The 25,046-nt window shown below is 41.2% G+C and overlaps 1 protein-coding gene across 1 annotated transcript in view; it reads right to left on the reverse strand.

Annotated features, from left to right (window-relative positions):
• The window catches only part of Cep85 (centrosomal protein 85), a 34,561-nt gene extending 14,972 nt beyond the window's left edge, over nucleotides 1-19,589 (reverse strand). Inside the window, exons 1-4 of the mRNA XM_010633289.1 lie at nucleotides 19,440-19,589; nucleotides 12,093-12,164; nucleotides 4,509-4,661; nucleotides 244-941 (exon numbers count right to left, since the gene is read on the reverse strand). Of these exons, the coding sequence (XP_010631591.1) occupies nucleotides 244-941; nucleotides 4,509-4,661; nucleotides 12,093-12,147 (906 nt within the window). The 5' untranslated portion in view covers nucleotides 12,148-12,164; nucleotides 19,440-19,589. The remainder of the gene's footprint in view (nucleotides 1-243; nucleotides 942-4,508; nucleotides 4,662-12,092; nucleotides 12,165-19,439) is intronic.
• Between the last annotated feature and the right edge of the window lie 5,457 nt (nucleotides 19,590-25,046).

The raw sequence follows: 25,046 nt of genomic DNA on the forward strand, positions 1-25,046 counted from the left end.
CAGCCAGGCGTGGTGGTGCACATCTGTAATCCCAGCACTCAGGAGGCTGAGGCAGGAGGATCGCTGTGAGTTCGAGACCTGCCTGGGCTACATAGTGAGTTCCAGGTCAGTCTCAACTACATAGTGAGACCCTATCTCAAAAAAGCAAAAAACAAAATTTTAAAAAAGCTGTATAGGGTAAAGGTTATACAGTTCTAGTAACCACATACAACCTGCAAAATCCAAGGAAAGAAGGGTTTCTACCTGCATTTGCTCCATCTGTAAACGGATTAATTCCAGCTGCTGTCGACAAGTACTGAGTTCACAAGATTGCTCTCGGGGATGCCAAGGGTCAGGACTTGGTTGCCACACCTGAGAGGACAGAGGCTTCGAGAGCCCAGGAGCAGGCTGGAGTCCCAAAGGGAGTACTCCACTGCTGCTAGAGTGTGGTCCATTCCTATCAAATACCGCCCCACTGCCTGGCGCCTTCTTGGCCTCAGGTAATACTTTATACAACTCCTTGTTTGGATCAGTTCTTGGATTGTGGAAGTGGATCTGGTAGTTTGGATCTGAATAAAGTGTATCCATAATGGTGGATTGATTGAAGGTAGGTTCCATGCCAGGAACATCGAACTTCCTCATCTCTTCTTCTCTTTCATGGCCTACTGCTGGAAACCAGTGAGACTGCTCAATCCCATTTTCCCCTGTAGCACCACAGAGATACATGAGATCTCTAGACAGGCCTGGAGAACGTTTCACTGCACCAAAGTCTCCATTTCTTGTCATCCCCACACTTTCAGCCAACCCTGACAAAGGGAGTTTGGAGGAAGAGGATCCAGCAGGTGTAGAATTTGGCTTGGCAGGAGAGGTCCCCAAAGTAGAAGGTATCACATGGGCTGTTGGAATGGTTATGTGGCTTTTAATAGGCTGGAAAGAAGGGCTGCCGCTTGAGCTGCAAAAATCTGTGGAGAGAATTAGTCTTTTATAAGTCAAAATTGAAGCAGCAAACTTTTTTTTTTTTGGTACTAGGAATTGAACTCAGGACCCTGCATTTGCCAGGTAGGCGTTACACCACTGGGTTACAACCCCTACCCGGAAGCAAACTTTCTTGAGTTTGGCTGCTGTGCCAGATGTTCTCTGCCTGTCCTTGCACTAGGCAGAAAGGGTACTATTGTTAGAAGTGTAAGGCAGAAAGACATAGCTGCCTACCTGGTAGATGTGTGTTCTAGGATTTCAAATGCAATACACAAGTTAAATCAACAAAAGTAACAATAGCTTCATTTTAAATTTAAACTCTTTTGTACTTGATTTAAAAATCTTGCAGTCAATAAGCAAAGCTGGAAAGTGAACTTAAAAAAAAAATCACTTACTTTAAGGGGAATGAATTAGGTCCTGCTCTTCTGAAAGCTGGAAAACTCCATAAACTATAATCCAATCTAAAAATATCCTTTTCAAGGGGGTGCCAGAATCATCTGTAGCCTTCAAAAGCTTCCCATTGAAAGTGAGCAATGAAACTGGACTATCCAAAGAATAAGGCAAACCAGACAGTTGTGCTCAGTATCCAAGCAGGGAGCACAGCATCTGAGTCAGGATTCTGTTCTCTCTCCTACACCCCAGACCCGACTGCCTGGATATGGAAGTTATTCTTAGTAACTCTCAGGTTTCACTCTAGCACACTGAGCACTCACAAGTCAGTGCACAATAAAATCCTCTCTTTACTAGTTTGTCTTTCACCTCCCCCTTGTTTGTTTTAAATTTCTCCTTCAGACTGCGACTGTAATTCCTATGGCTTCTGCCTGGTCTTGGGAAACAACTCTGATCAGCCTGGCTGTAGAAGGTTCACACTTCTAACCATCTCCAACTTTCAAGTATATTTTAAGGAGGGTTACAAGGTCACAAAATGAATGTACTGGGCCAGTGGGTTGCAGGTAAGATGGGACTGTAAGGTCACATATCTACTATTACTTTTAACAGGTAGAAAACTGGATAATTTTGGATGGTTGCACACATCTGTAATCCCAAAACTTGGGAGACCAAGGCGGGAGGAATGCCACAAGTTCAAGACAAGCCTGGACTACAAAGTGAGCTCAAAGCTAGCCAGACTGCATAGTGAGACAGGTCCCATGATTGTACACATAGAGAATAACCTTAAGTCAAAATTAAATGAATATAGTTGGGCATGGTGGCACACACCAATAATCCCAGCATTCGAGAAGTCAAGGCAGGAGGATTGCTGAGAGTTCGAGGCCAGCCAGGACTACATGGTGAGAGCCTGTCTCAAAAAACAAAACAAATAACAGTATCGTTGATTAGGTAACTGATGGAAGGAATATTACAGTGAAGGCTAATGGTGTAACTCAGTGGAAAAGCACCTGCCTCCTCAGTACAGGAAAAACAAAAACAAAAACCTTACAGTCAGGAGATCAGAATCTAATAACCAGCTGAGGGACCTTAGCAAGCTGTTTAACCCCTAAGGGAATTTCTGTTATTCCCTAGCAACAAGGAGTTAGATTGACTTTTAAAATCCTGTCCACTTCAAAATCTATAGTTTAATTTTATACAATATACAATACTAAGCACAGTTCACATATACTCAGTTATCAAACTATTAAAATTAGTGACAGGTGTCTAATAGTTAGTATTAGATATAGGTTTTTTTACCCCTCCTTTCCCTTTTCATTCCTTTTTTATTTTTCCAAACATTTCTATTCTTTATTTTGTTTTATTTTTCTGTTTTTTGAAACAGGGTTTCACTATATAGTTCAATCTGGCCTTGAACTCACTATGTAGTCCAGGCTGGCTTCAAAGTTGTGGGGATTCTCCTGCCTTGGCTGCCCCAGTGCTGAGATTACAAGTGGGCACCACCACACCCAGCTATTCTTTTTTGCCATGCTAGAGATCAAATACATACTCTCTACCAAGCACTCTACCACTGAGGTATACCCCCAGCTCCATTTTTTCCTTTGTGGGTTTTGTTTTGTTTTGTTTTTTGAGATGGGGTCTCACTATGTAGTTGAGACTGACCTGGAACTCACTATGTATGTAGCCCAGGCTGGTCTCGAACTCACAGTGATCCTCCTGCTTCAGCCTCCCTCGTGCTTACAGGCATGCACCACCATTGCCCGGCTGTGGGGTTTTTTTTTTTTTTTTTTTGGTACCAGGGATCAAATTTGGGACCTTGTGCTTGCCAGGCAGATGGAGGAACCACTGAGCTAAATCCCCCGTTCCATTTTCTTGAACAACTTTGAGATGTAATTCATATACTATAAACTCACCCACCTAAAGTGTACAATTCAGTGGTTTTTAGCATATTTATACAGCTGTGTAATTATCACTATGATCAGTTTTTATATTTTCATAACTCCAGAAAGAAACCTCTTACTCTAACAACAGACTCCATTTCCCCTAAATTTCCCAGGGCATTCACCTATTTTTGGACATTTCATCTAAATGACCATGCAGTATATAGCCTTGTATGCTGGGCTTTTAAAATAATTAGTATACTGTTAAGGTCATCCAAATGGCACCATCTGAGTATTTCATTTCTTTTTATTACCAAATAATATTCTATTGTATTGTAGAGATACACTACTCATTTGTTCATCAGTTGTGAACATGTAGGTTGTTTGTACATTTTCACTGTTATGAGGCTACTATAAGCATCTGTGTATAAGTTTTTATGTAGATTTATGCCTTCATTTCTCTGGAGTATATACCTAGGAGTATAATTATTGAGTCATAAAATATCTTCACATTTAACATCTGCAGAGGCAGATTCTAGACCATCCTGGCCAATTTAGTGACTTAGTGAGACCCTATCTCAAATTCTTAAAATTTTTTTCAAAGGGCTGGGAATGTAACTCCATATGAAGACCCTATATTTATTCCCAAGTATCAAAGGGGAAAAAGAAGTGGCAGATAGTAAATATATAAGAACGCAAAAAAGGGGATTTAGTTCAGTGGTTCTGCTACCTGTCTTGCTGTCTTGTAAACGCAAAATGCTGAGTGCGATCCCTGGTAAAAAACAAACAAACAAACAAAAAAAAAAACCCAAAAAAGATCAGCGAGGCATGGTGGCACATGCCTGTAATCCCTGCACACTGGGAGGCTGAGGCAGAAAGACTGCAAGTTCAAGCCTAGCCTAGACAACCTAGCGACTTAGTGAGACCCTGTCTCAAAGTGAAAAATAAAAAGGAAAAAGGGCTGGGGATGTACCTCAGTGCAAAGGCCTTGAGTTTAATCCCTAGTACTGTTTTAAAAAGTTATTTCAGGGGCTAGGGATGTAGCTCGGTGACACAGTGCTTGCCACCATACTTGAGATCCTCAGTTTGATCCTGGCACAGCAAAAAGAACCACAGACTAGGTGTGAGAAGTATTAGTTAAGAAGATTCAAGCAGCCAGGCATGGTAGTGCCTGCCTGTAATCAGGCAGGAGGATTACTGCAAGTTCAAGGCCAGCCCAGGTTACATATCAGTTCAAGAACAGCCTGAAATGCATAGTGATACCTTGTATAAAAAAACTAACCTTACCTTCTGCAATGTCTGAGCATGATGTGCCAATGGCCGTGTCCCCACTATCAGCTACACTTGAACAGCGGCTGAAGCGGCTCCGAAAGGCCTCTGAGAGAACTGGGGTCTGCCATTCAGTCCCCAGGGAACTTCCCTTCTGAATCACATTAGAACCTGAAACAAGAAGCATTTTCACCTTTTGTGTGAACTAGCTGAGATCATTTTTTAAAAATCATTTAAACCAATGAGAAAATAGTAGCACACACCCCCTCTCCCCTGGTCTTTCTCCTGTGCCTACTGCAGCTACTTTGAGGTAGCAGATATTAAGTGAAAATAACATGAGATGTGAGAATAATCAAAGACAGAAATAAGACCTACCAAGGATCCAGAAGTACTGGGACAACAAATAATCATATTTAATAGCAGGTACTATTACCACTTCTTAGCCTTTTGGCTAAGATCAAGTATAATAGCAGGTAGTATTTATTTATTTATTTATTTTTTACTTTTGGTGGGTGGGCTTTACTGGGAATTGAATTTGGTACTGTAGGCTTGCGAGGCAGGCAGTGGATCCACTGAGCTAAATCCCCAGCTCGCAGGTACTATTTATTGAAACCTAAGACTTTACAAACATGATCTCACCTACTTAATACTTATTGGTAAGTATTATCATCCCTGTTTACAGAGAAGAGTTGAGAATCGAACCCAGGTCTGACTCCAATTCTATTCTTTCCTTTGCAGGGTCTTTTTATTTTCTTCTGTCTTTCCTTTCTTTTTTTTGAGACAGGTTCTCACTAGCTATGTAGTTCAGGCCGGTTTTGAACTCACTATGTAGTCCAGGATGGCCTCAAACTCACAGCGATCCTCCTGTCTCAGCCTCTCAAGTGCTGGGATCACAGGTGTGTGCCACTATGCCTAGCTTCCTTTATCATTCTGAGCATGACAGTTCTTCAGCAAGTGGGCTATACACTACAGAATGCTTTATCATCCCTGGTATCCACCCATTAAATGCCAAGCAACTTTCATCTAATCCTACATCACTGTGAAACCAGAAAACACCCCATACATTTCCAAATGCTCTCCAGTGTAACAAACAACACAGTTGCCTATTGTAAACCATCTGTTCTCTGAACTAAGTCCTTCTTGGGACAATCTAGTTCCAGGTGAGATTGAAAGTCATTTGACAGAGTTTAAGGCTTTATCTTAAGGGAATGCAAAGAAACCACTAAAATTTCTCAGCAGGCAAGACTAATGAGATTTATCTTATTTTAGAGCTTGCTGTTTGAGAGTTAGAAGGCAGAAAGTATTCAATAAATACTTGATTTAAGCTAGGCACAGTGGCGCACCCCCGGGATCCCAGCATTCTGGGAGACTGAGGCAGGAGGGTCTAAAGTTTGAGTTCAGTTTATGCAACTTAGGAAGACTCTGGCTCAAAAAAGTTTTAAAAAGGCTGGGCATATAGTTCAGTGAGCAGGCTGTGGTTGCCCTCTAGTACAAAAGAAACATGGTTTATGAACATTCTAGCAAAGACTTCAAATTATTTTTTAAAAACCATTCTAATTTTTCTAAATCGTATTCAGTGATCCTTGAAAACAAACAAATAATGGCAGCTACTTATCTTCCATTTAATTTAAACTGCCAAAGTTTAACTTGAAATCCATTGTTATTATTATTATTTTGTTGTTGTTGTACCGGGGATCAAACTTGGGTCCTTGTGCTTGCAAGATGGGTGGCGGAACCACTGAGCTAAATCCCCAGCCCAAATGAAGTCACTTCGTTTTTTTTGTTTGTTTGTTTGTTTTTTGAAACTTGAAATCAGAAAATAAGGTTCTACAGACAGGTGTGGAGGCGCACGCCTGTAATTCCAGATCTTGGGAGGCTGAGGCAGGAGGATCGCTTTGAGTTTGAGACCAGCCTGGACTACATAGTGAGTTCCAGGTCAGTCTCAACTACATAGTGAGAAAAAACCCCAAGAAAAACCAAGAAAAAAAAAAGAAAGAAAGAAAAAAGAAAACAAGGTTCTACAGATTCTTTGATCTAGTAGGAAGCAAATGACACTTGAACAAAAATTACTACCACATTCCCTTTCTCCCAAGTTTGGTGCTTCTCCCATCTTTTAAACCTACTTTCTTCTACTTTTGTTCTGGTTTTGGCTTTGTTTTTTTGTTTGTTTGTTTGTTTTTTGGTATTGGGGATCAAACTTGGGACCTTACACATGACAGGCACCACTGAGCTAAATCCCTGGCCAGGTTTGGCTGAGACAGAGTCTTACTACATAGTCCAGGCTGGGTTGAGACAGGGTCTTACTACATAGTCCAGGCTGGCCTCGAACTCTCCATGATCCTCCTGCCTCAGCCTCCTGAGTACTGGCATTACAGGCAAATGTCATCACAACCAGCCATTCTAAGGAGATATCTGTTGAAATAAAAATATGTTTCAGGGCTGGGGATTTAGCTCAGTGGTGCTGCTGCCTGCCTTGCAAGTGCAATGATCTGAGTCTTGCCTAACATGTGTAGGACCTTGGGTTGGATCCCCAGCAGCACATACACACCAAAAAGTTTTGATATATTTAGTTGAGAGGCTTGTGCTTATTTCAAAATTTAAGTTTGACAACTGATTTTTTGATTAATTAAATTTTATTTTTTAAGAGACAAACTCTTACTACACTGCCCAGGCTAGCCTAGAACCAAGGGCTCAAACAATCCTGCTGCTTTACTTTCCTGAGGAGCTGAGATTAGAGGTGCATACCAACATGCCCAGTTTACACTAAAATTATTTTGTATTATAACACATATACTATCAGTAGCATCCCTATCAGGCTGGAGACACAGCTCAGTTGTTGTCCACTGGCCTAGCATGCTCAAGGCCATGGATTCCAAAGAAAAAAGTAGCATCCTTATCAAATACTAAGATATTTCTTTTGTCATAGCATAACCTTTTTAAATGTTATTTTGTTTTTTGCATTGGATTTTGAACTTAGGGCCTTGCACATGCTAGGCATATACTCTACCAGTGAGTTACAGTCCCAGCCCTTTTGACTTTCAGGACAAGATCTCACTAAATTGCCCACGTAGGTCCTGAACTTCTGATTCTCCTACCTCAGCTTCCTGAGTAGCTGGAATTACAAATATTGTTCCATTCTGTCTGACATAAAGACTATTATCGTAAAAAGATACCACCCAGGGCCAGGAATTTAGCTCAGTGGTGCCACTGCCTGCCTCACAAGTGTAAGGTCCCAAATTTGATCCCCATACCAAAAAAAAGATATCATTGAAAAGAGACATAGTCATCAGGGCCAGGGATTTAGCTCAGTGGTTCCACTGCCTGCCTCACAAGCACAAGGACCTGAGTTCGATCCCTGGTACCAAAAAACAAAAACAAAAACAAAAAAAACACCCCAAAACAAAAAAAGAGACATAGTCATCAGAAAGTCAGGTAGCTATGTTAAGAATTACTATATTTCAGAATCTCTCATTGATGAGTGTAGCAGCACACACTTGTAATCCCAGCACTCAGGAGACTGAGGCAAAAGGATTGCCAAAAGTTTGAGGCCACCCTGGACTACATAATGAGTTCAAGAGCAGGATGAACTACAAAGCAAAACTCTGTCTCAAAAAATTCCTCTTATTAACAGCGGGGCATGTGCTCGCTTTGGCATCACATATACTAAAACAGCTGGGCATGGTGGTGTACACCTGTAATCCCAGCACTTGGGAGGCTGAGACAAGATCACTGTGAATTTGAGGACAGCCTCAGTTACACAGTGAGTTCAAGGCCTGCCTGAAATACATAGAGAGACCCTGTCTCTAAAACCAAAACAATCTATCCCCAGGACTAAGAAACAAACCAAACAAAAAAACACAAAACAAAATTTAAAAAACCCTGCCCCTACATATAATTGTCATAAGAAACTAAAATCCAGCTGTAAGACTTCATGCCATACAGCAAATATTCAATAAGTACTTACTGAACAAATCTTTGTGCATGTGTATGGCATTAGGGATTGAACTCAGGGCCTTCAGACTAAGCTATATTCTTAGCCCTTTTTTATTTTGAGACAGGGTCTTCATTAAGTCAGTAAGTTACTCAGGCTGGAATCAAACTTGTGATCCTACTGCCTCAGCCTTCCAGAGTGCTGGGATTATAGGAGTGTACCACACCATTCCAGGCTGCTGAATAAATCCAGAATTGATTCAACACTTAAAATAGTGCTGCTGTCTGAAAAGCACCAATCCTAAGAGAATTATCACAAATATATATTAGATATCTACCAGGAATTCGGCACTGTGGGATTTTTAAAGTTCAACAAAACTATACTTTGTTGAATAAAATGTGTTCTTCTCTTAGCTAAGCACAATGGCATAGGCCTATAATCCTAGCAGTCTGGGAGGCTGAGGCAGTAGGATCATGAGTTTAAGCCCAGCCTGGGAAATTTATACACTTATCGAGACTGTCTGAAAACACAGCCCAGGATATAGCTCAGTGCAAAAGCTCCAGGTTCAATCCCCAATAATGAAAGAAAAAAAAAAGTTTCCCTTTCTTAATACCTCAAAATTCTAAGATTATTTTTTAAATGCTATTTGAAATATACCTCACCTACTAAATGTCTACATATGTATTTACATAATATATTTAGTATATCTACTGAGCTCTCAAAATCTTTTAAAAAATTTTTATTAGTACATGTTTGCAGTACATAATAATTACATTCATTGTGGGGAGTTGGTACATGATCATAACACATCTTAAGTCTTTTTACTTCCCCTTCTCTCTTCTCTCCATTTGTTGTTTCCCTTCCTCAAAATACTTTTTTTTTCAGGTTTTTGAGACAGGGTCTCACTATGCAGTTGAGACTGACCTGGAACTCACTATGTAGTCCAGGCTGGTCTTGAACTCACAGCGATCCTCCTGCCTCAGCCTCATGAGTGCTGGGTAGGTGTGTGCCACCAGGCCCAGCCCTGAAAATATTCTTAATCTATTTTAGAGATAAATTCCTGAGTCTCCTGTGCCAGCACAAGAACTGCTGACATTCAAGAATTCCAATCTTCACCACTCCTCTTCGATATAGTTCTGGAAACATTAGCCATAGCAATTAGACAAGAGAAAGAAATTAAAGCAATAAAGATAGGAAAGAAAGAAGTTAAACTGTCATTATTTGCTGACGATATGATACTTTACATTGAAGACCCAAAAAACTCTGCCAAAAGACTTCTAGGCTTTTTTGGGGGGTTTTTTGGCAGTGGGGATCAAACTCACTTGCAAGGCAGGTGGCAGAACCACCGAGTTAAATCCTTGGCCCAAGACTTCTAGACTTAATTGACACTTTTAGCAGAGTAGCTGGATACAAGGTCAACACCCAAAAATCAATAGCCTTCTTGTACAAAATAACGGACTCACTGAGAGAAAAATTAGGGAAATAATTTCTTTCACAATAGCATCCAAAAAAATGAAGTATCTCAATCTAACGAAAGAAACAAAAGACCTCTACACTAAAAACTACAGCATTCTGAAAAAAGAGATTGAAGAGGATATAAAAAAATGGAAAGATATCCCCTGCTCCTGGGTAGGAAGAATCAACGTAGTGAAAATGGCCATACTACCAAAACTGCTATACAGATTCAATGCAATGCCAATTGAAATTCCAACGCTATATTTCACAGAACTAGAAAAAAGAATCCAAAAATTCATTTGGAGCCATAAGAGACCTAGAATAGCAAAAGCCATCCTAGGCAATAGACACATGGCAGCGGGTATAACAATTCCCAATTTTAAACTATACTACAAAGCCACTGTGATAAAAACAGCATGGTGCCAGCAAAGAAACAGACCTGAGGATCAGTGGAACAGATTGGAAGACACAAAAACAACTCCAGATGTACTCAGCTACCTCATCTTCGACAAAGGAGCTGACCGTCCCCACTGGAGGAAAGATAGCCTCTTTAATGAATGGAGTTGGAAAAACTGGATCTCAACCTGCCAAAGATTAAAACTAGACCCTTATCTTTCACCATGCACTAAACTAAAATCCAAGTGGATTAAAGATCTAAATATTAAAACAAACATTAAACTTGCTGGAAGATAAGTTAGGCAGAACTCTTGAAGACATGGCATAGGAAAAGACTTTATGAACAAATCCTCAGTAGCATGGGAACTGTAGAAACAATCAACAACTGGGACCTCATCTTATTAAAAAGCTTCTGCACTGCAAAGAAACCATCAACAGAACTAAGAGATAACCTACAATGTGGAAAAAATTTTTACTAGCTGCTCCTCAGACAAAGGACTATTATCTAGAATATATAAAGAACTCAAAACAATCATCAGCCACCCCAAATATAAAGACCCAATTCAAAAATGGGCATCTGAAATGAACAGACATTTCTTAGACAAAGAAGTAAAAGCTGCAAGTAACTGTATGAAAAAATGTTCCACATCTCTGGTCATTTGAGACCAGAAAACAACACTGAGATTCCACCTCACCCCACAAAGAATGGCTGCTATCAAGAAATCAACCAATAACAAATGTTGGCGCGGTTGTGGGGAGAAAGGAATCCGTCTCCATTGTTGGTGGGAGTGTAGGCTGGTACAACCACGATGGAAATCAATATAGAGATACCTCAAAGAGCTGGGACTAGAGGTTCCACTTGACCCAGCCATCCCTCTGCTGGGTATCTTTCCAAAAGAATTAAAAGAATCCTACCACAGTGATATATGCACACCTGTTTATAGCGGCACAGTTTGTAATAGCTAAAACTTGGAAATAGCCCATTTGCCCATCAGTTGGACACTGGATAAAGAAGATGTGGTTTTTCTATAAAATGGAATACTAAAGAATAGCCATAAAGAATGAGAAATTAGAGTCATTCATAGGAAAATGGATACATATTGAGGCTATACTCCTAAGTGAAATAAATAAGTCACACATGTGTAAAAACCGAATGGTTTCTCTGGTGTGAAAAACTGTAATAGTACATAAGATCCTAATGAGATAAATGACCATGTAAAATAGGAAGAAAAGGGCTAAAGGTATAGGGAAAGTGGGAAGGGTAGGGGAAAAGTAATAAGGGAAAAGAAAAAAATGAGAAAATGAAAAAATGGAAATAAAGTGTTTATAAATGGGGAGGGGAGGAGGGGGTGAAGGGAGGGCAGGGACAAGGGGAAAAAGTGAGAACCAAGACCTGTCATGCAAAGGTACAAGATCCCAATAATAAATGTAACTGTACTGTATACCTAAAATGTACCAATAAATTCATTAAAAAAAAATGAATTCCAATCTTGTGTGGGCCAGCAGATGACTGAACAACCCAGAACACAGTAATTTATGCTGTTTTTCTAATTTGAAATGGAACTATGTTCCAAAGTTATTCTGTTTCAATTTTTTATGTGTCTTCCCTTCCCAACAATCACAAGGTCTTATTGGAAGCTACGTAGGACCAGAGATAAATAACTGTTCTTGCAGAGAGACCTGTTCTTATAGTCAATGTAGTCTCATGTTATCTGTATTGAGTACCAGCATTTCAATGAATGCTTATGTAATTAGTACCCTTAAGGAACATGAAATATAAGAAAAGTCAGAAATTAATCCAGAAAACTTTGACGACTCACCTGATGAAGTAACATGAGATGTCCTCTCATTTGGGTATTTCTCTTGCATGGCCATGTAAAATTAAGGAATAACTGTAAAATTAAAGAATAACCCATCAGATCTCTCCAGTATTTTAATTTCCTGTAACTCAGTTCCCATTCAGCTGAAACTGTCAAACTCATTCTGAGGCTATATGAATTAACAAACTAAGTTTGTTCGTACCACAGCTTACTTGTTCTTACAACATGCTTCTAACATTAGACTGGGGGTGCGGGGTGTTTCCCTCACATATCACACAGGTAATTTTGCAGAGGACACCAGCAGGGTATCTTTTTTTTTTTTAATAGCAAAACACTTACTGGTACATTTTAGGTATACATAATGATGACATACATCATAGGGAATTTGCACCTGTAATGATACATCCCACCTCTTTTTCCCATTTCCCCTGCCTTTAGGCCCCCTCCCCTATGTACAAAAGCTTTGTTTCTATTTCTTCCTTCTATTTTCTCTCTCTCTTTTTTTTTTCTTATCTCTTGCTTCCTTTCTCCCCAGCCAGGTATCTTTTAAATTAACCAAATTATTACATATATCTATCTGGAAATAGTGTCAGATCCAACAGACTGGGGATTCAGTCCCACAAGACTATCCCACCTCAAATACCAACTGTGACTCTCCTCTCAGTTGTTTTACCTGCGCTTTTGACCAACTAGCTATAAATCAAGGTTTCTAGCCAAGCATATGCACTTTGGGAGACTGATGTAGGAGAATAACAAATTTGACCCTAGCCTGGGCAACTTAATGAGATCCTGTCTCAGAAAGGGAGGTGGGGGATTAGGTTGTAGCTTAGTGTGAAGGCACTGGGTTTCCAGTACTGCAAAACACAAAAACTTTCCATGGCCCCCTCCCTCTTTGGAGTCTACTAATTTGCCAGAGTAGCTTACAGAACTCAGGGAAACCCTTTAAATATACTGGTTTATTGTAAAGGACACTAAAAAGGGACACAGATAAAGATACAAAGGGAGAGCTAGGGATTTATCTCAGTGGTTCGGGTACTTGCGCCTGCCTGGCAAGCACAAGGTCCCAAGTTCAATCCCTGGTATTGGAAAAAAAAAAAAAAAAAAAAAAAAAAAAAAAAAAAAAAAAAAATACAAAAGGCAAGGCAGGTAAGACATGCTATAGAGGTTCTATGCCCTCCTGGCTATCCATCCTCTAAGAACCTCTAAAAGTTTAGCTTTCCAGAAGCTCTCCCAACCCTGTCCTTTTTGATTTTTATGGGGGCTTCTGACTAACTAGCTATATTATTATATTGAGGCAATTCTGATTAAGTCACTATTCAACATAACCTTTGGCCACTACTGACCCCAGAAGTTGGGGCAGCAAGCCTCATCCTTCTAATTCTGTCTTAGTCTTTCTAGTGACCAGCCCCTATTCTGAAGCTACACAGAGAAGGTCAGCCAACAGTCAACATATTAGCATTCAAGGATTTTATGGGTATGCCAGGAAACAAGGTGAAGAACAATCACAACTATACAGAATATTCAAGTATTCTTCCACTTTTACTCCTCCAAGTATTTTAAAAAGGAAACAGCCAGGCATGCTGGCACACACCTGTAACCCCAGCCTTTGGGAGACTAAAGTAGGAGGATCATTGGAAGTTCAAGGCCTTCCTGAACTGCATGGCAAGATGTCCTCTCAGAAAGGGGTGGGGGAAAAGGGAAGGGGAGAGACAGGATAGGCTAAGAGTTGGCTCTTATCCTGCTTCTCTTCTTAAAGCAAGCAGAGAAAACCCAGAACCAGGGTTTCTCAGTGTGGGTCCCAGAACCCTTCCCATTATTACAACATTACAAAATAGTATTACTTTTAATTAACCTTCCTATGAAACTTCGTACTATGGGGTACCTGATGCTCTGGTGGGAAGCAAAAGGAACTAAAGAAATAAAACAACAGTGGAATATTATAGCCATGATTATGATTTATATAAAACAAACTCCCAGGTTCCAGTAATGAAAATCACATGTTACACAGAAATATTGGTCATAAATAAAACTCCAATGCTTAGCTGGGAACACATGATTTTCTTCCCATTTCCCCATCTCTTAAAACATTTAAGTTTAAGGGTAGAGGCTGATAATTCAGCAGAGATTAATTACTGTATGTGTAAATAAAAGCTTTACTACAACTAGCAATGACAAACAGTATCTTATATCTGCATACTTGAGAGGCTACACAGTGAAGTTCAGAGCACTGACTCAGATCTGACTTGATTTGAAGCCTGAACAAATAAACCTGAGCACACTAAATTTCCAGTTAGCAAATTATTAGCTGTGTAACCTTGGGTAAATTTCTTAATATATCTTTGCCTCATCTTCTTAATATGAAAATGATGAATAGCTGGATCACAGGATTATAGGTTATATACCTTCACGCTGGGCTAAGAGGTATGAATTTAGAAACTCTGAATTAATAACCACTCCAAAAGAATTTGGGACAATTCACAGAAAAATTTTTAGAGGGGAAATTCAACTTTGAAAGAAATTTTTTATAAGATTAAATAGTACTAATTCTCTAATGTACTTTACTGACCTCTACAGTCTTATCTTAGTAACAACACAACAACCCTAGTGGTCACTAATTCACTGCTCCTAGAAGTAACAGGCTACCATCCTCACTTCTTTACATACATACAAGGTGAAAGAAACTTTGTTCAGTAATAAAAACTTCAACTTATGGCTAGCATCATTTATGGCTACACAATTTATAGCTAAGTTAATGATAACACAAGATGATAAACCTACCTACTATAGATTCCTTTCCTGATATCAAAATCCTTTCCTTGCTAGGCTTGGTGGAGTAAGCCTCAAATCCCAGCCACTTGGGAAGCTGAGTCAGGAGAATCTCTAGTTTGAAGCCAGCCTGGGCAACTCAATGAGCTCCTGTTTTTAAAAAAGAGTGGTGGGGTGGGATTTGGTGGTTTCCACTTCCAATCAATCCCAGCACTCTGGGAAGCTAACGCAGAAGACTGCAAGTCTAGCCTTGATGACTAGAAAGATTCTACCTCAACAAAACGGGGGAAGGATAGCTGGAGCTGGAGCTCACTGTCAAGGTTCTGGGTTCAATCCCCAGTACCACAAAACAAAACAACAAACAACTGGGAGGCTGAGGCAGGAGGATCACAAGTTCAGACTCATCCTGGGCAACTTAAAGATGCAGGGAGACTGTCTCAAAGATAAAAACAAAACAAAACAACAACAACAAAAAAATCACAAACAAATCCAAAAATTAAAAATTAGCTGGAGATGTAGCTCAGTCTAAAGGTCCTGAGTTCAATCCCCAGTACTGCAAAAAGAACAAACACAGTTTCTTTACCTTTCTTTAAATGTTAGCAAAAAGCTGGGGATGTAGCTCAGTAGTACCACACCTGCCTGGCAAGTGCAAGTTCAACGTACAAAAACAAAAACAAAAAAAAAAGTAGGCCCAGCAGATTCAGACTCTTCCAAATTCAGATGAGTTGGGAACAAGGTGACAAGAAAACTTCTAGTTACCCTATGACTCAGTAATTCTATTCTTAGGTGTATCACGATCCATGTGTATCCATAGAGAATTGGTTCTATGAACTCTTATAGATACCAAAATCCATAGATGCTCAAGTTGCCTGACACAGAATGGCATAATTGTATATAATACCTATTAAGGTATATAATACCTTTTAAGTCATCTCTAGAGGCTAGGTAATGTAAGTCCCAGCTACTTGGGAGGCCAAGGCAAGAAGATCACTTGAGCAAAGAGGCTGAAGCCAGACTGGGCAATACACCCTCATCTCAAAAAAACAACAACACATCATCATAATATCTAGATTACTCACCATATAGAATCCAATATAAATGCCATGCATACTGCTTAGGGAATGATGAAAAAAATCTGTACATGTTCAGTACATATGCATTACCCCTCTCCCAGTATATTTTCAATCTACAGTTGGTTGAATCTATCGATGTAGAACTCACAAACATAGAAATGTAACTGTGTATTCATGAGAAATGAACATTTATGTTCACACAACAATATGTAGGTGAATGTGAACAGCAGCATTTACAATAGACAAAAAGTAGAAGCTGGGCATTGTTGCACAGGTCTGTAATCCCAGCATTCTGGGAAGCTGAGGCAGAAGGGCCCAAGTTCAAGTTCAGCCTGGGCAATTTAGCAAGATCCTGACTCAATATTTTAAAGAAGGGCTTGGGAGCTGGGTGTGATGGCACATGCCTGTAAAGACTTAGAAGGCTGAGGCAGGAGAAATGCCATGAATTTGAGGCCAGCCTAGGCTACAAAGTGAGTTCAAGGCCAGTCTGGAATACACAGTGAGATCCCGTCTCATAAAACCAAGGGGAAAATAAAACACAACTGGGAGGCTGGAAGTGAAGTTCAGAGCAAATGTTCTGGGTTCAATACTCAGTACACAATGAAACAACCAAAATGTAAATCAATTGATAAAGGATAGATAAAATGTGATATATACCCATATAATGGAATATTACTTAGCAATAAAAGGAATGAAGTACTGATATATGTTACAACATAGATGAATATTAAAAACATGCTAAATGAAATAAGTCAAACACTGAAGGCCATAAACTATATGATCCTACTTAATATGAAATGTCTAGAAAGGCCAAATCTACAGAGACAACAGATTACTGCTCACCAAGAAATGAGAGGAAGGGGTGGGGGGAAGAGATTGGCTATTTATGGATATGTGGTTTTTTTTCAGGGTGATCAAATATTTTGGGATTAGATGGTGGTTAACAGTTAAAAACTGTGAGAATATACTAAAAAACTACTGAATTATACACATATAAGATCAATTTTATGGCATGTGAATTATATCTGTTATTTTAAAAAATACTCCCAAAATGATACATTCTTGACTTTTTCCTAAGTTTAGAATTAATTGAGCAACTAGTAGAGATTTTTAGGACCAACTGAAGGACACAGAGATGTCCTAGGGCAAAACTGAGAGAACTGAATGGAAAAAGACAAAGAAAAAAAAGTGTTTGATTTCTATATTCAAAAATTAACATTTATGATTTATCAAGCACAATGTTACATACTTTATAGGTATTGTAGCTCACATTTAATACAACAACCTATAAGGCAGTTACTATACATAGTTGTTATTGTTGGGTTGAGACAGGGTCTCACTACATAATTCAGGCTAGCCTTGAACTCACTATGTCACCCAGGCTAGCCTTGAATACACAGCAATCCTCCTGCCTCAGCCTCCCAAGTACTGGGATTACAGGTGTGCACCACCATACCTAGGAAGGCAATTACTACGAAACCCTCATTTTATGGATAAGAAAATGAAAGCTTAGACTGGTGAAGACCATACAACTAGGAAAATGCTTTAAAGCCAAAACTGTGACCTAATACTTTAAGTGTGTAGTCTGTGTATGACAAAACACAGAGAAATGGAGGAAGTTAACGAAGGCATCACCAAGTCAGAGTTTCTGCCTCAGACAGCCAGAGCTGCAAACCTCAAAGTCAGGATCAGGGACAGTCATAATTCTCGTTTCACCCCTGTTCACCGCTCAGGTTCTATTTCCTAAATTGCTAACCAACAATTGGATTTTCCCTGTTAGAAATATTTCTCTTCTTGAAGAATTACAATCTTAGGGTGGAATGTCACACACAGCAGCTGTTGAGAGAACCACATCAAAACAGGAGTGGATTTGAAAGGATATACAGGCAGCTGACAGATACATTAAGAATCTCACACCAAGCTGGGTGTGGTGCTACACACTTGTAATCCCAGCACTGAGCGAAGAGACTGGGGAGAAGAACTGCCAAATTCAAACTCATCCTGGGTACTTTGCAAGCCCCAGTTTCAAAACAAAAAAATTTTAAAAAGGGGGGCTAGGGACACAGCTCAGCAGAACAGAGCCCTGGGTTCAATCCCTAGTACTGAGAAAATCTCATATCGTCACATTATATTCATGGCCTTCGTTGCTCATTAAACAGTGTAAAAGAAGATAAATCCTTGCCAAGAAGCTGTCTTTACAAAGAATATGACTTTGGGTGAAAGGAGGGTACGGGTCTGGGGAAAAAATAAGAACCAGGACATACCGTGTAAGGCACAAGATCCCAATGATAAATGTAACTGTATTGTTTGTTTTAAATGTACCAATAAACTTAATGGGGAAAACAAAAAACAAACAAACAAAAAAGCCCCAAAGAATAAGACTATGATTTTCTGCTTCAGCCTCCTTAGTGCTGGGATTATAGGCATGTACCACCACACCAGGCTCAAGGTCAAGATCCAGTTATCCTAATTATCCTTAACCTAGCACATTGTATTCATCAACCAAAATTTACTGAGTACCTATTTGCCTGGCCATTTATGCCACAAACAGGAAATGTACTGGTGTAAAAGAAAGACATGGTTCTGTTCCACTTGGTTTACTGGGGTGGAGTGCATAATATGCTGTTAGACAATATACCTGAACACATTAAACTTCTAGTTCATCCAAAACACATGCTCCTTTTTGCTATGGCAACGCTCCTCAAGTTCAGCACTACTGATACTTTGCCTCAGCTAATTCCTTGAGGAGAGAGGGAGGCTGCCCTGCACACTGCCAGACGCTTAGCAGCATCCTGGATCCTTCCTACTAGGTTTCAGTAGCCATCTCTGACTTGTGACGATTAAAGATGTCTCCAAAAGCTGTCAGATATTCCAATAAGCAAAATTACCCTGGCTCTACACATCCCTCCAATCTCAGCTCACACCCCGAGTACTCAGGGACGCCTCCTAAACCGCCCTGGCGCGAGTCTAGGGACTTCCAAAGTGTTGCCTGCCCCCAATCTTTTTTTTCCCTGTATTGACCTTTTTGAAAAAAACAGCCCGCCGCCTCGCCCCGCCCCGTGTTGGGGATCGAACGCAGGGCCTCAAGAACTCTAGGCAAGCAATCTAACCTTCCCAGTCTCTTAGATCGGCGCCTTGTTTTGTGTTCTTTGTAAAATCTCTCCACCCTATACTTGAGTGCTGAGAGTAACATTCGCTTAACGTCTGCGACTGGGACTGTGTGCTCTCGCAGCGCAAGAAAGGCGGCGCCCTACACAAACGCTGTGGAGGGACTGACAAGGACAAAGCAAGACAAGGAGGCGGGGAGCGACCCGGCTACTAGGGGCCGGGCATCTTAGGAGGCTGAGGGTGAGGGTGAGAGACCCGACGGAGGGGGGGTGGACCCCGCAGACACTGCGCAGGCGCGCTCCCCTGTCCCGCGTTCCCCACGGAGCCAGGTCGCTCCGCCCGAGCAACACAAGGAGTGGCAGGGTGTGCTACTCCGACGGGGGTCCTGAGGAGGACTTACCCGGGCCTGAAAATTGGCTGTAAAAATCTCTCACTCAGGGACACTGTCTGCGGCCACCACGTCTGCCTCAGGAGGCGGTTGAGTCCCTCAGCTTGACTAACGGCCGTTACACGCGCGCCAGGCCGCAGACCCAACAGCGCGCGCCCCTCAGCCCCGCCTCTTTTTGGTCTACCTCGGTCCAATCAGAAGTCAAGCCGCGTGAATTTCCCGCCCCTTTTCGCCCACCTCTGACAAATCGAGAGTGCAGCCATGCCGGTGTCCCGCCTCTGCACGCTGTGCTCGGCGCTTGCCTGCCGGATCGCTCTGCGCATGACCCCACCGCCCCATCGCGTTCTACTTCGCCCTGTGCAGTCCTACCTGGAGGCTGAGGCGGGCAGGGAGCTGTGGAAGGGCGAGCTACGGCTGGGCAGGTCGTGAAGCTGGCAGCCAGGGCACGTGGCTGTCTCACCCTTCTTCTCTCTTGGTGCCACCTATCTGTCCGCTCTCCTGAAGCAAGGGCTCAGATTGTGACCAGGATTTAGGATGGCTCCTGGGTCACTGGGCTTAGTCTGTGGCTGGGCTGTCAGCTTGAATGAACCTGGCTTTACAGGATGAATGAATTCAGGAGATATTCTCTGAAAGTAGGGCCTGTCGCCAGATGTGGTGGCGCACGCCTGTGATCCCAGCACTAGTGTGGCAGAGGCAGGAGGATTGCCATGAGGTCTCACATAGTAAGACCCTGTCTTAAAAAAAAAAAAAAAAATCAAAAAACAAAAAAACAACCTGTTAATAACTTATGGCTGGCTGTTTGAACGATTTCACTAGCCACTTTCAGACCCTCATAAATTTTTGTCTTTTGCTCACACACACACACCATGGAAGTGGCTGAAAGTTGAGTGTCCCAACTTGATAGCTCCCATTTCTTTTGTGAGGAGGTAGGGGACAGGGACATAGATTTAAGAATAATGGGAAAGATGTAAAGAGATGCAGAGACAAAAACCTGGCTGGAGACCGTTGAAAGGTTGAGATTTAAATTTACAAATGGCTACCAAGAGTCTTTATGTACTCCTGTGATCTAAATTTAATGGGGAGGCTGAAGCAGTAGGCTCCAAAGTTCTTCAAAGCCAGCCTGGGCAATTTAGTGAGACCTTGCCTCAAAATAAATAAATAAATGAAGTCTGGGGATGTAAATCAGTAGTAGACATTCCCCTCCTTTAAAAAAAAAGTACATTTGTATAGTTTTCTATAGTATAAAAACAACTCCATTATCTACTACAAATTTTCAAATATGAATGAGTCTTTATATTTTAATAGACTTTTGGCTCTAATTTTAGAGAATATTCACAATCAATTTTTAGGTATTCTTAAATTTTTGGTTATTATTTTTAAAGGACTTGCTGCATGTTTAATAAAATATGTCAGTAAAACTACGTCACGATATGACTGAAATAAAAGGTCTGGATTTGGCCAGATATGTCTACCCTGATTTAAATTAAGTGCCAATTAGTTATAATTAGATCTACTGCTTTCATAAGCAAAATGTTGCCTGATACTTTATTGTATTGTTGCAAGATTTAAGAGATAGGAGAGATCACTGGGAAAAAGGAGGATTTTATTCTAGGCTTAGGTGAGCACCGGCTCAATGGACTAATGTCCAAAGGAAGAACCTCAAATAAAGAAAAGTTCCAGTTTTCATACATTTGGTCAAAGTGGGGTGGTCTTTCTAGTGACATAGCAAACAAGTTTACATGAAACGAGACAAGAACACAGTTTTTAAATTTAGCCTTGAAAGAAGACAGAGCCTTGTGAATCTTGTGAGGAAGATGACATAAACTTTGTTTACAGGTCATAGTTACCAATTTTATCTGTACAGGAGCAAGGAGTTACAGTTATAGGTGGTAGTGGTGTTTGGGAGGACCTACCCAAGGCCAGAAAAACTTGTTTTTTATTTTTTTAAGTCCTGTTTTATATAAGCATCTGTTATTACACAACACCAAGTCTTCTTGAGCATGGTCAATTAAGTTTAAGCTTAATATCTTCCTTGTTCACTTATTTTTTTTGTTTGCTTTGTTTCTTTAAGGCTGGGTTTCTCTATGTAGGCCAGCCTGGCCTCAGACTTGCTGCGATTATCCTGTCTCAGCCTCCTGAGTGCTGGGATTGCAAGCATGCACTACAATACCTGGATCAATTTGATTTTAAAAAATTCTATTTTCAGGCTGGGGATTTAGCTCAGTGGTTCCGCCGCCTGCCTTGCAAGTGGAAGATCCCAAGTTTGATCTCCGGTACCAAAAAAATAAATAAATAATTAAAAATTCTATTTTCTTTTTTAGATAGTTAAGCATAGTGTTGTTAACATTTTACCTCGTCCTTCAGGATGTCTTTTAAATTTCAAATAAAGGCAAGGATTAAGGCCTTCAGTAGAAGCGCTTTTTTTTTTCTTTTCCCTAAGATGGTGTAAGATACCCAACACCTAGTTTAAGGAAGGAGAGGTTTAATTTGATTCATGGTTTTGGAGGATTCAGTCCATAGCCGGCTGGCTGCAAGGGAGAAACAACACAGTAGAAGGGCATGGCAAAAGAGAACTGTCAACTATGGCAGGCAGAAAGCAGAGAGAGAAGAGAGGAGCTGGGGACAAGAACTATACCCTATCAAATCTGGACCCCAGTGGCCACACCCCTCCTAAGAGAAATATCTGTTCATTTCAGTTTCCCATTTTTTTTTTCTTTTTTTGGTACCGGGGATCGAACTTGGGTCCTTGCGCTTGCGAGGCAGGCCACCGAACTGCTGAGCTAAATCCCCGGCCCCAGTTCCCCATTTTTTGATTGTCTTTTATTTTGGGTTATTACCCACCCCCCTGGACTAGGGATTGAACGTAGGGCTTTGAACATGCTAGACATGCACTGTACCACTGAGTTATATCCTCAACCCTTTCTGTTTTTGAATCAGGGTCTTGCTAAGTTGCCCAGGCTGATCTACAACTTGCCATCCTCCTGCCCCAGCCCCAATAGCTGTCATCCTGGCTTTGCTGTCATCTCTTTAGGGCAAAAATGTTTTCAACTGAGCCCAGGGAACTCCACAGATTCCTTGAAGGGATATGAAAGTCACTATTTGTTGGGAGAAAGCAACCAAGTAGGATATTTCTCTTCCCACAGTCAGAGTGGCTGTTTGTTTGTTCCTTAGTTCACTCCTTTGTTCACTCGTTTGTTCATTGGTCTTGCTGTGTAGTCCAGGTTGACCTTGAACTCATTTTGTAGCTCAGCCTAGCTTTAAACTCACGATTTTCCTGCCTCAGCCTCACAAGTGCTGTGATGACAGGCATGTGCCACCACACCTGGCTCCCTATTAGCTACACTCTTATTTGTATCTTTTTTTCTTATTTCAGAAAATAATTCAAGTTCATTATAGAATGATTGGAAGAAAAATACAGGCAAAAAAGTCCCATCTGCTGAGCTACCCACTCTTACTGCCTTGTTGCAAATTTCCCATAAAATACTTTCTCAAAATATGATAACCCCCACACTGGTTCAGTTGAAAACAGTTTTTGCCCTAAAGATGTGATAGAATATATTCCACTTTATACTTCTAGTATAGAGCACTTTGTACCAGGCTCTGTACTAGAAATTCATGTCGATTTTTCTCCTAATCTCACAGCAATCCATGGCACAGCTGATATATTGTAATCCCCATTTTACTGACAAGGAAACTGAATCCAGAAGAGCACTCAGTAAAGCAATGAAGCAACTTACCGAAGATCATATGACTAGTACGGTGGCGTGACAATTCCACAGCTCTGTGCAATTTCCTACAGAGTCTATGATTCTATCCATCCTAATGGATCATGCCAGGTGTGGGGGGTACTGATACCCCTGGGGTACTCACCGGAAGTTGCTGTAAATGTCTAGTCACTCATCCTTTGTGATGCAGATGAAGAGGGTGTGCAGGGTAAAGCTTATGTTCTTGAAATGTTTGGTCATGAACACACCAAAGAGTGTACCCCCAATCACTGAAAACACCTGCCAGAGACCAACGGCCCACCCTAACTTCACCCAGAGAAGACAGGACATACCCATGAATGCAAATGGATGCAAATAAATGCTGCCAAAGGAACTACAGAGATGTAGACCCATAAGCCTCTCTTGTCTACACTCTTCCCTCCCGCAGAGACCCAGGGCTCTGTTCCGGGAAGGGGAATGGCTAGGGTGGAGAGGGGCATTGACAGCATGAAAAAGAATGAACACCCTGCTGTGGGCCCTGTCTAGTGCCCACAGCAGGATGATGCTGTTGATCCTGGCCAGGGGCTCTACTATGATCACCAGCCTGTGGCAGAGCCTCTCAGGGGTACCCCTTGACCTTGCCCAGACTCCTCCCTCCTCACTGCCCCCCACCAAACTACTGAGAGATGCAGACCTGAGCCTCAGCTGGTAACAACTCCCTTCTCATTCCTGGGGTCCAGACAGGTGCCCCTCTCTTCTCCAGACTTCTCAGCTCACCTGAGAGTGTAGGTAACAGAGATAATACTGACTTCCTTAATGAAGAGCCCCCAAAGCAACATAAAGATGATAACGAAGTTGAGAATGTTCCATCTGTCCTGGGAGGAGGATTGGGCCAGTCCTAGGGAGTCTGTGAGGCCCAGCCCATGGGGGCATTCTAAGTTTACCTCCCCACACCCCAAGGTTAGGGGGTCACTGTCCTTAGAGCAGGGCCAGTCGGCCATCATCCACAGCTGTCACCCTATCTATCATCCCCAATTGTTCCACAAAACACATCTGTGCTCATGGTCCCATACGTGTGTCAACAGCCAAGTGCAACCTCAGAGATTCACAGAGAAGAGACTCAGGCTCAGAGACTCACACTGAAGATCCTCCTTATATAGTCACACTTAGCCCACTTTGGCTAGTGGACTGCAAAACACTGCCTTGTAGGCACACCAGTAATCCCAGCACTTGGGAGACTGAGGCAGGAGGATTGCCATGAGTTCAAGGTCAATTTGTACTACATGGCAAGACCCTTTCTGATAAGAAAGAAAGAAAGAAAGAAAGAAAGAAAGAAAGAAAGAAAGAAAGAAAGAAAGAAAGAAAGAAAGAAAGAAAGAAAAAGAAAGAAGGGAAGAAAGAAAGATTGTCAGGATCTAGTAAGTAATAAAAGCAAAGTGCAGAACAGCATTTATAGTATGCTACTGTCAGGAATGGGAGGACTAAAAATATATATCTGTTTGCAAAAATAACTACCAGGAGGATAAACAAGTGACTATAAATATAAGATTACCTAGAGAGGCAAGCAGGGGAAAAGAGGGTGAGGGGATTGGAATGAGAGCAAGGATTCTATGCTAACCTTTCAATATAGTTTTGAGCAGTAGGTATCTATGAAATATTCCAAAACAAAACTATATTTTAATGGGAAAATGTTCATAAATTTTTGGGGCAGCTCAGTAAATGCAAGTCATCCTAGCTTCTTCTACTTCGTCTGAGCCCAAGTGTACATAAAAGAGCACAGTCTTCCTGTCTGCAGATCCATCTCTGTTATCCATTCAGTACTGAGCTGCTACTGTACACTGTACCCAGCACCATTTCCTGAGGCTCTGAGGGATCTGCACTGCTGTGGTCACAGAGTGTTGAGAGGGATGGAGAG

The sequence above is a fragment of the Fukomys damarensis genome, unplaced genomic scaffold (genome assembly GCF_012274545.1).
Source record: "Fukomys damarensis isolate Sample0158 unplaced genomic scaffold, DMR_v1.0_HiC HiC_scaffold_23, whole genome shotgun sequence".
Taxonomy (NCBI): Eukaryota; Metazoa; Chordata; class Mammalia; order Rodentia; family Bathyergidae; genus Fukomys; species Fukomys damarensis.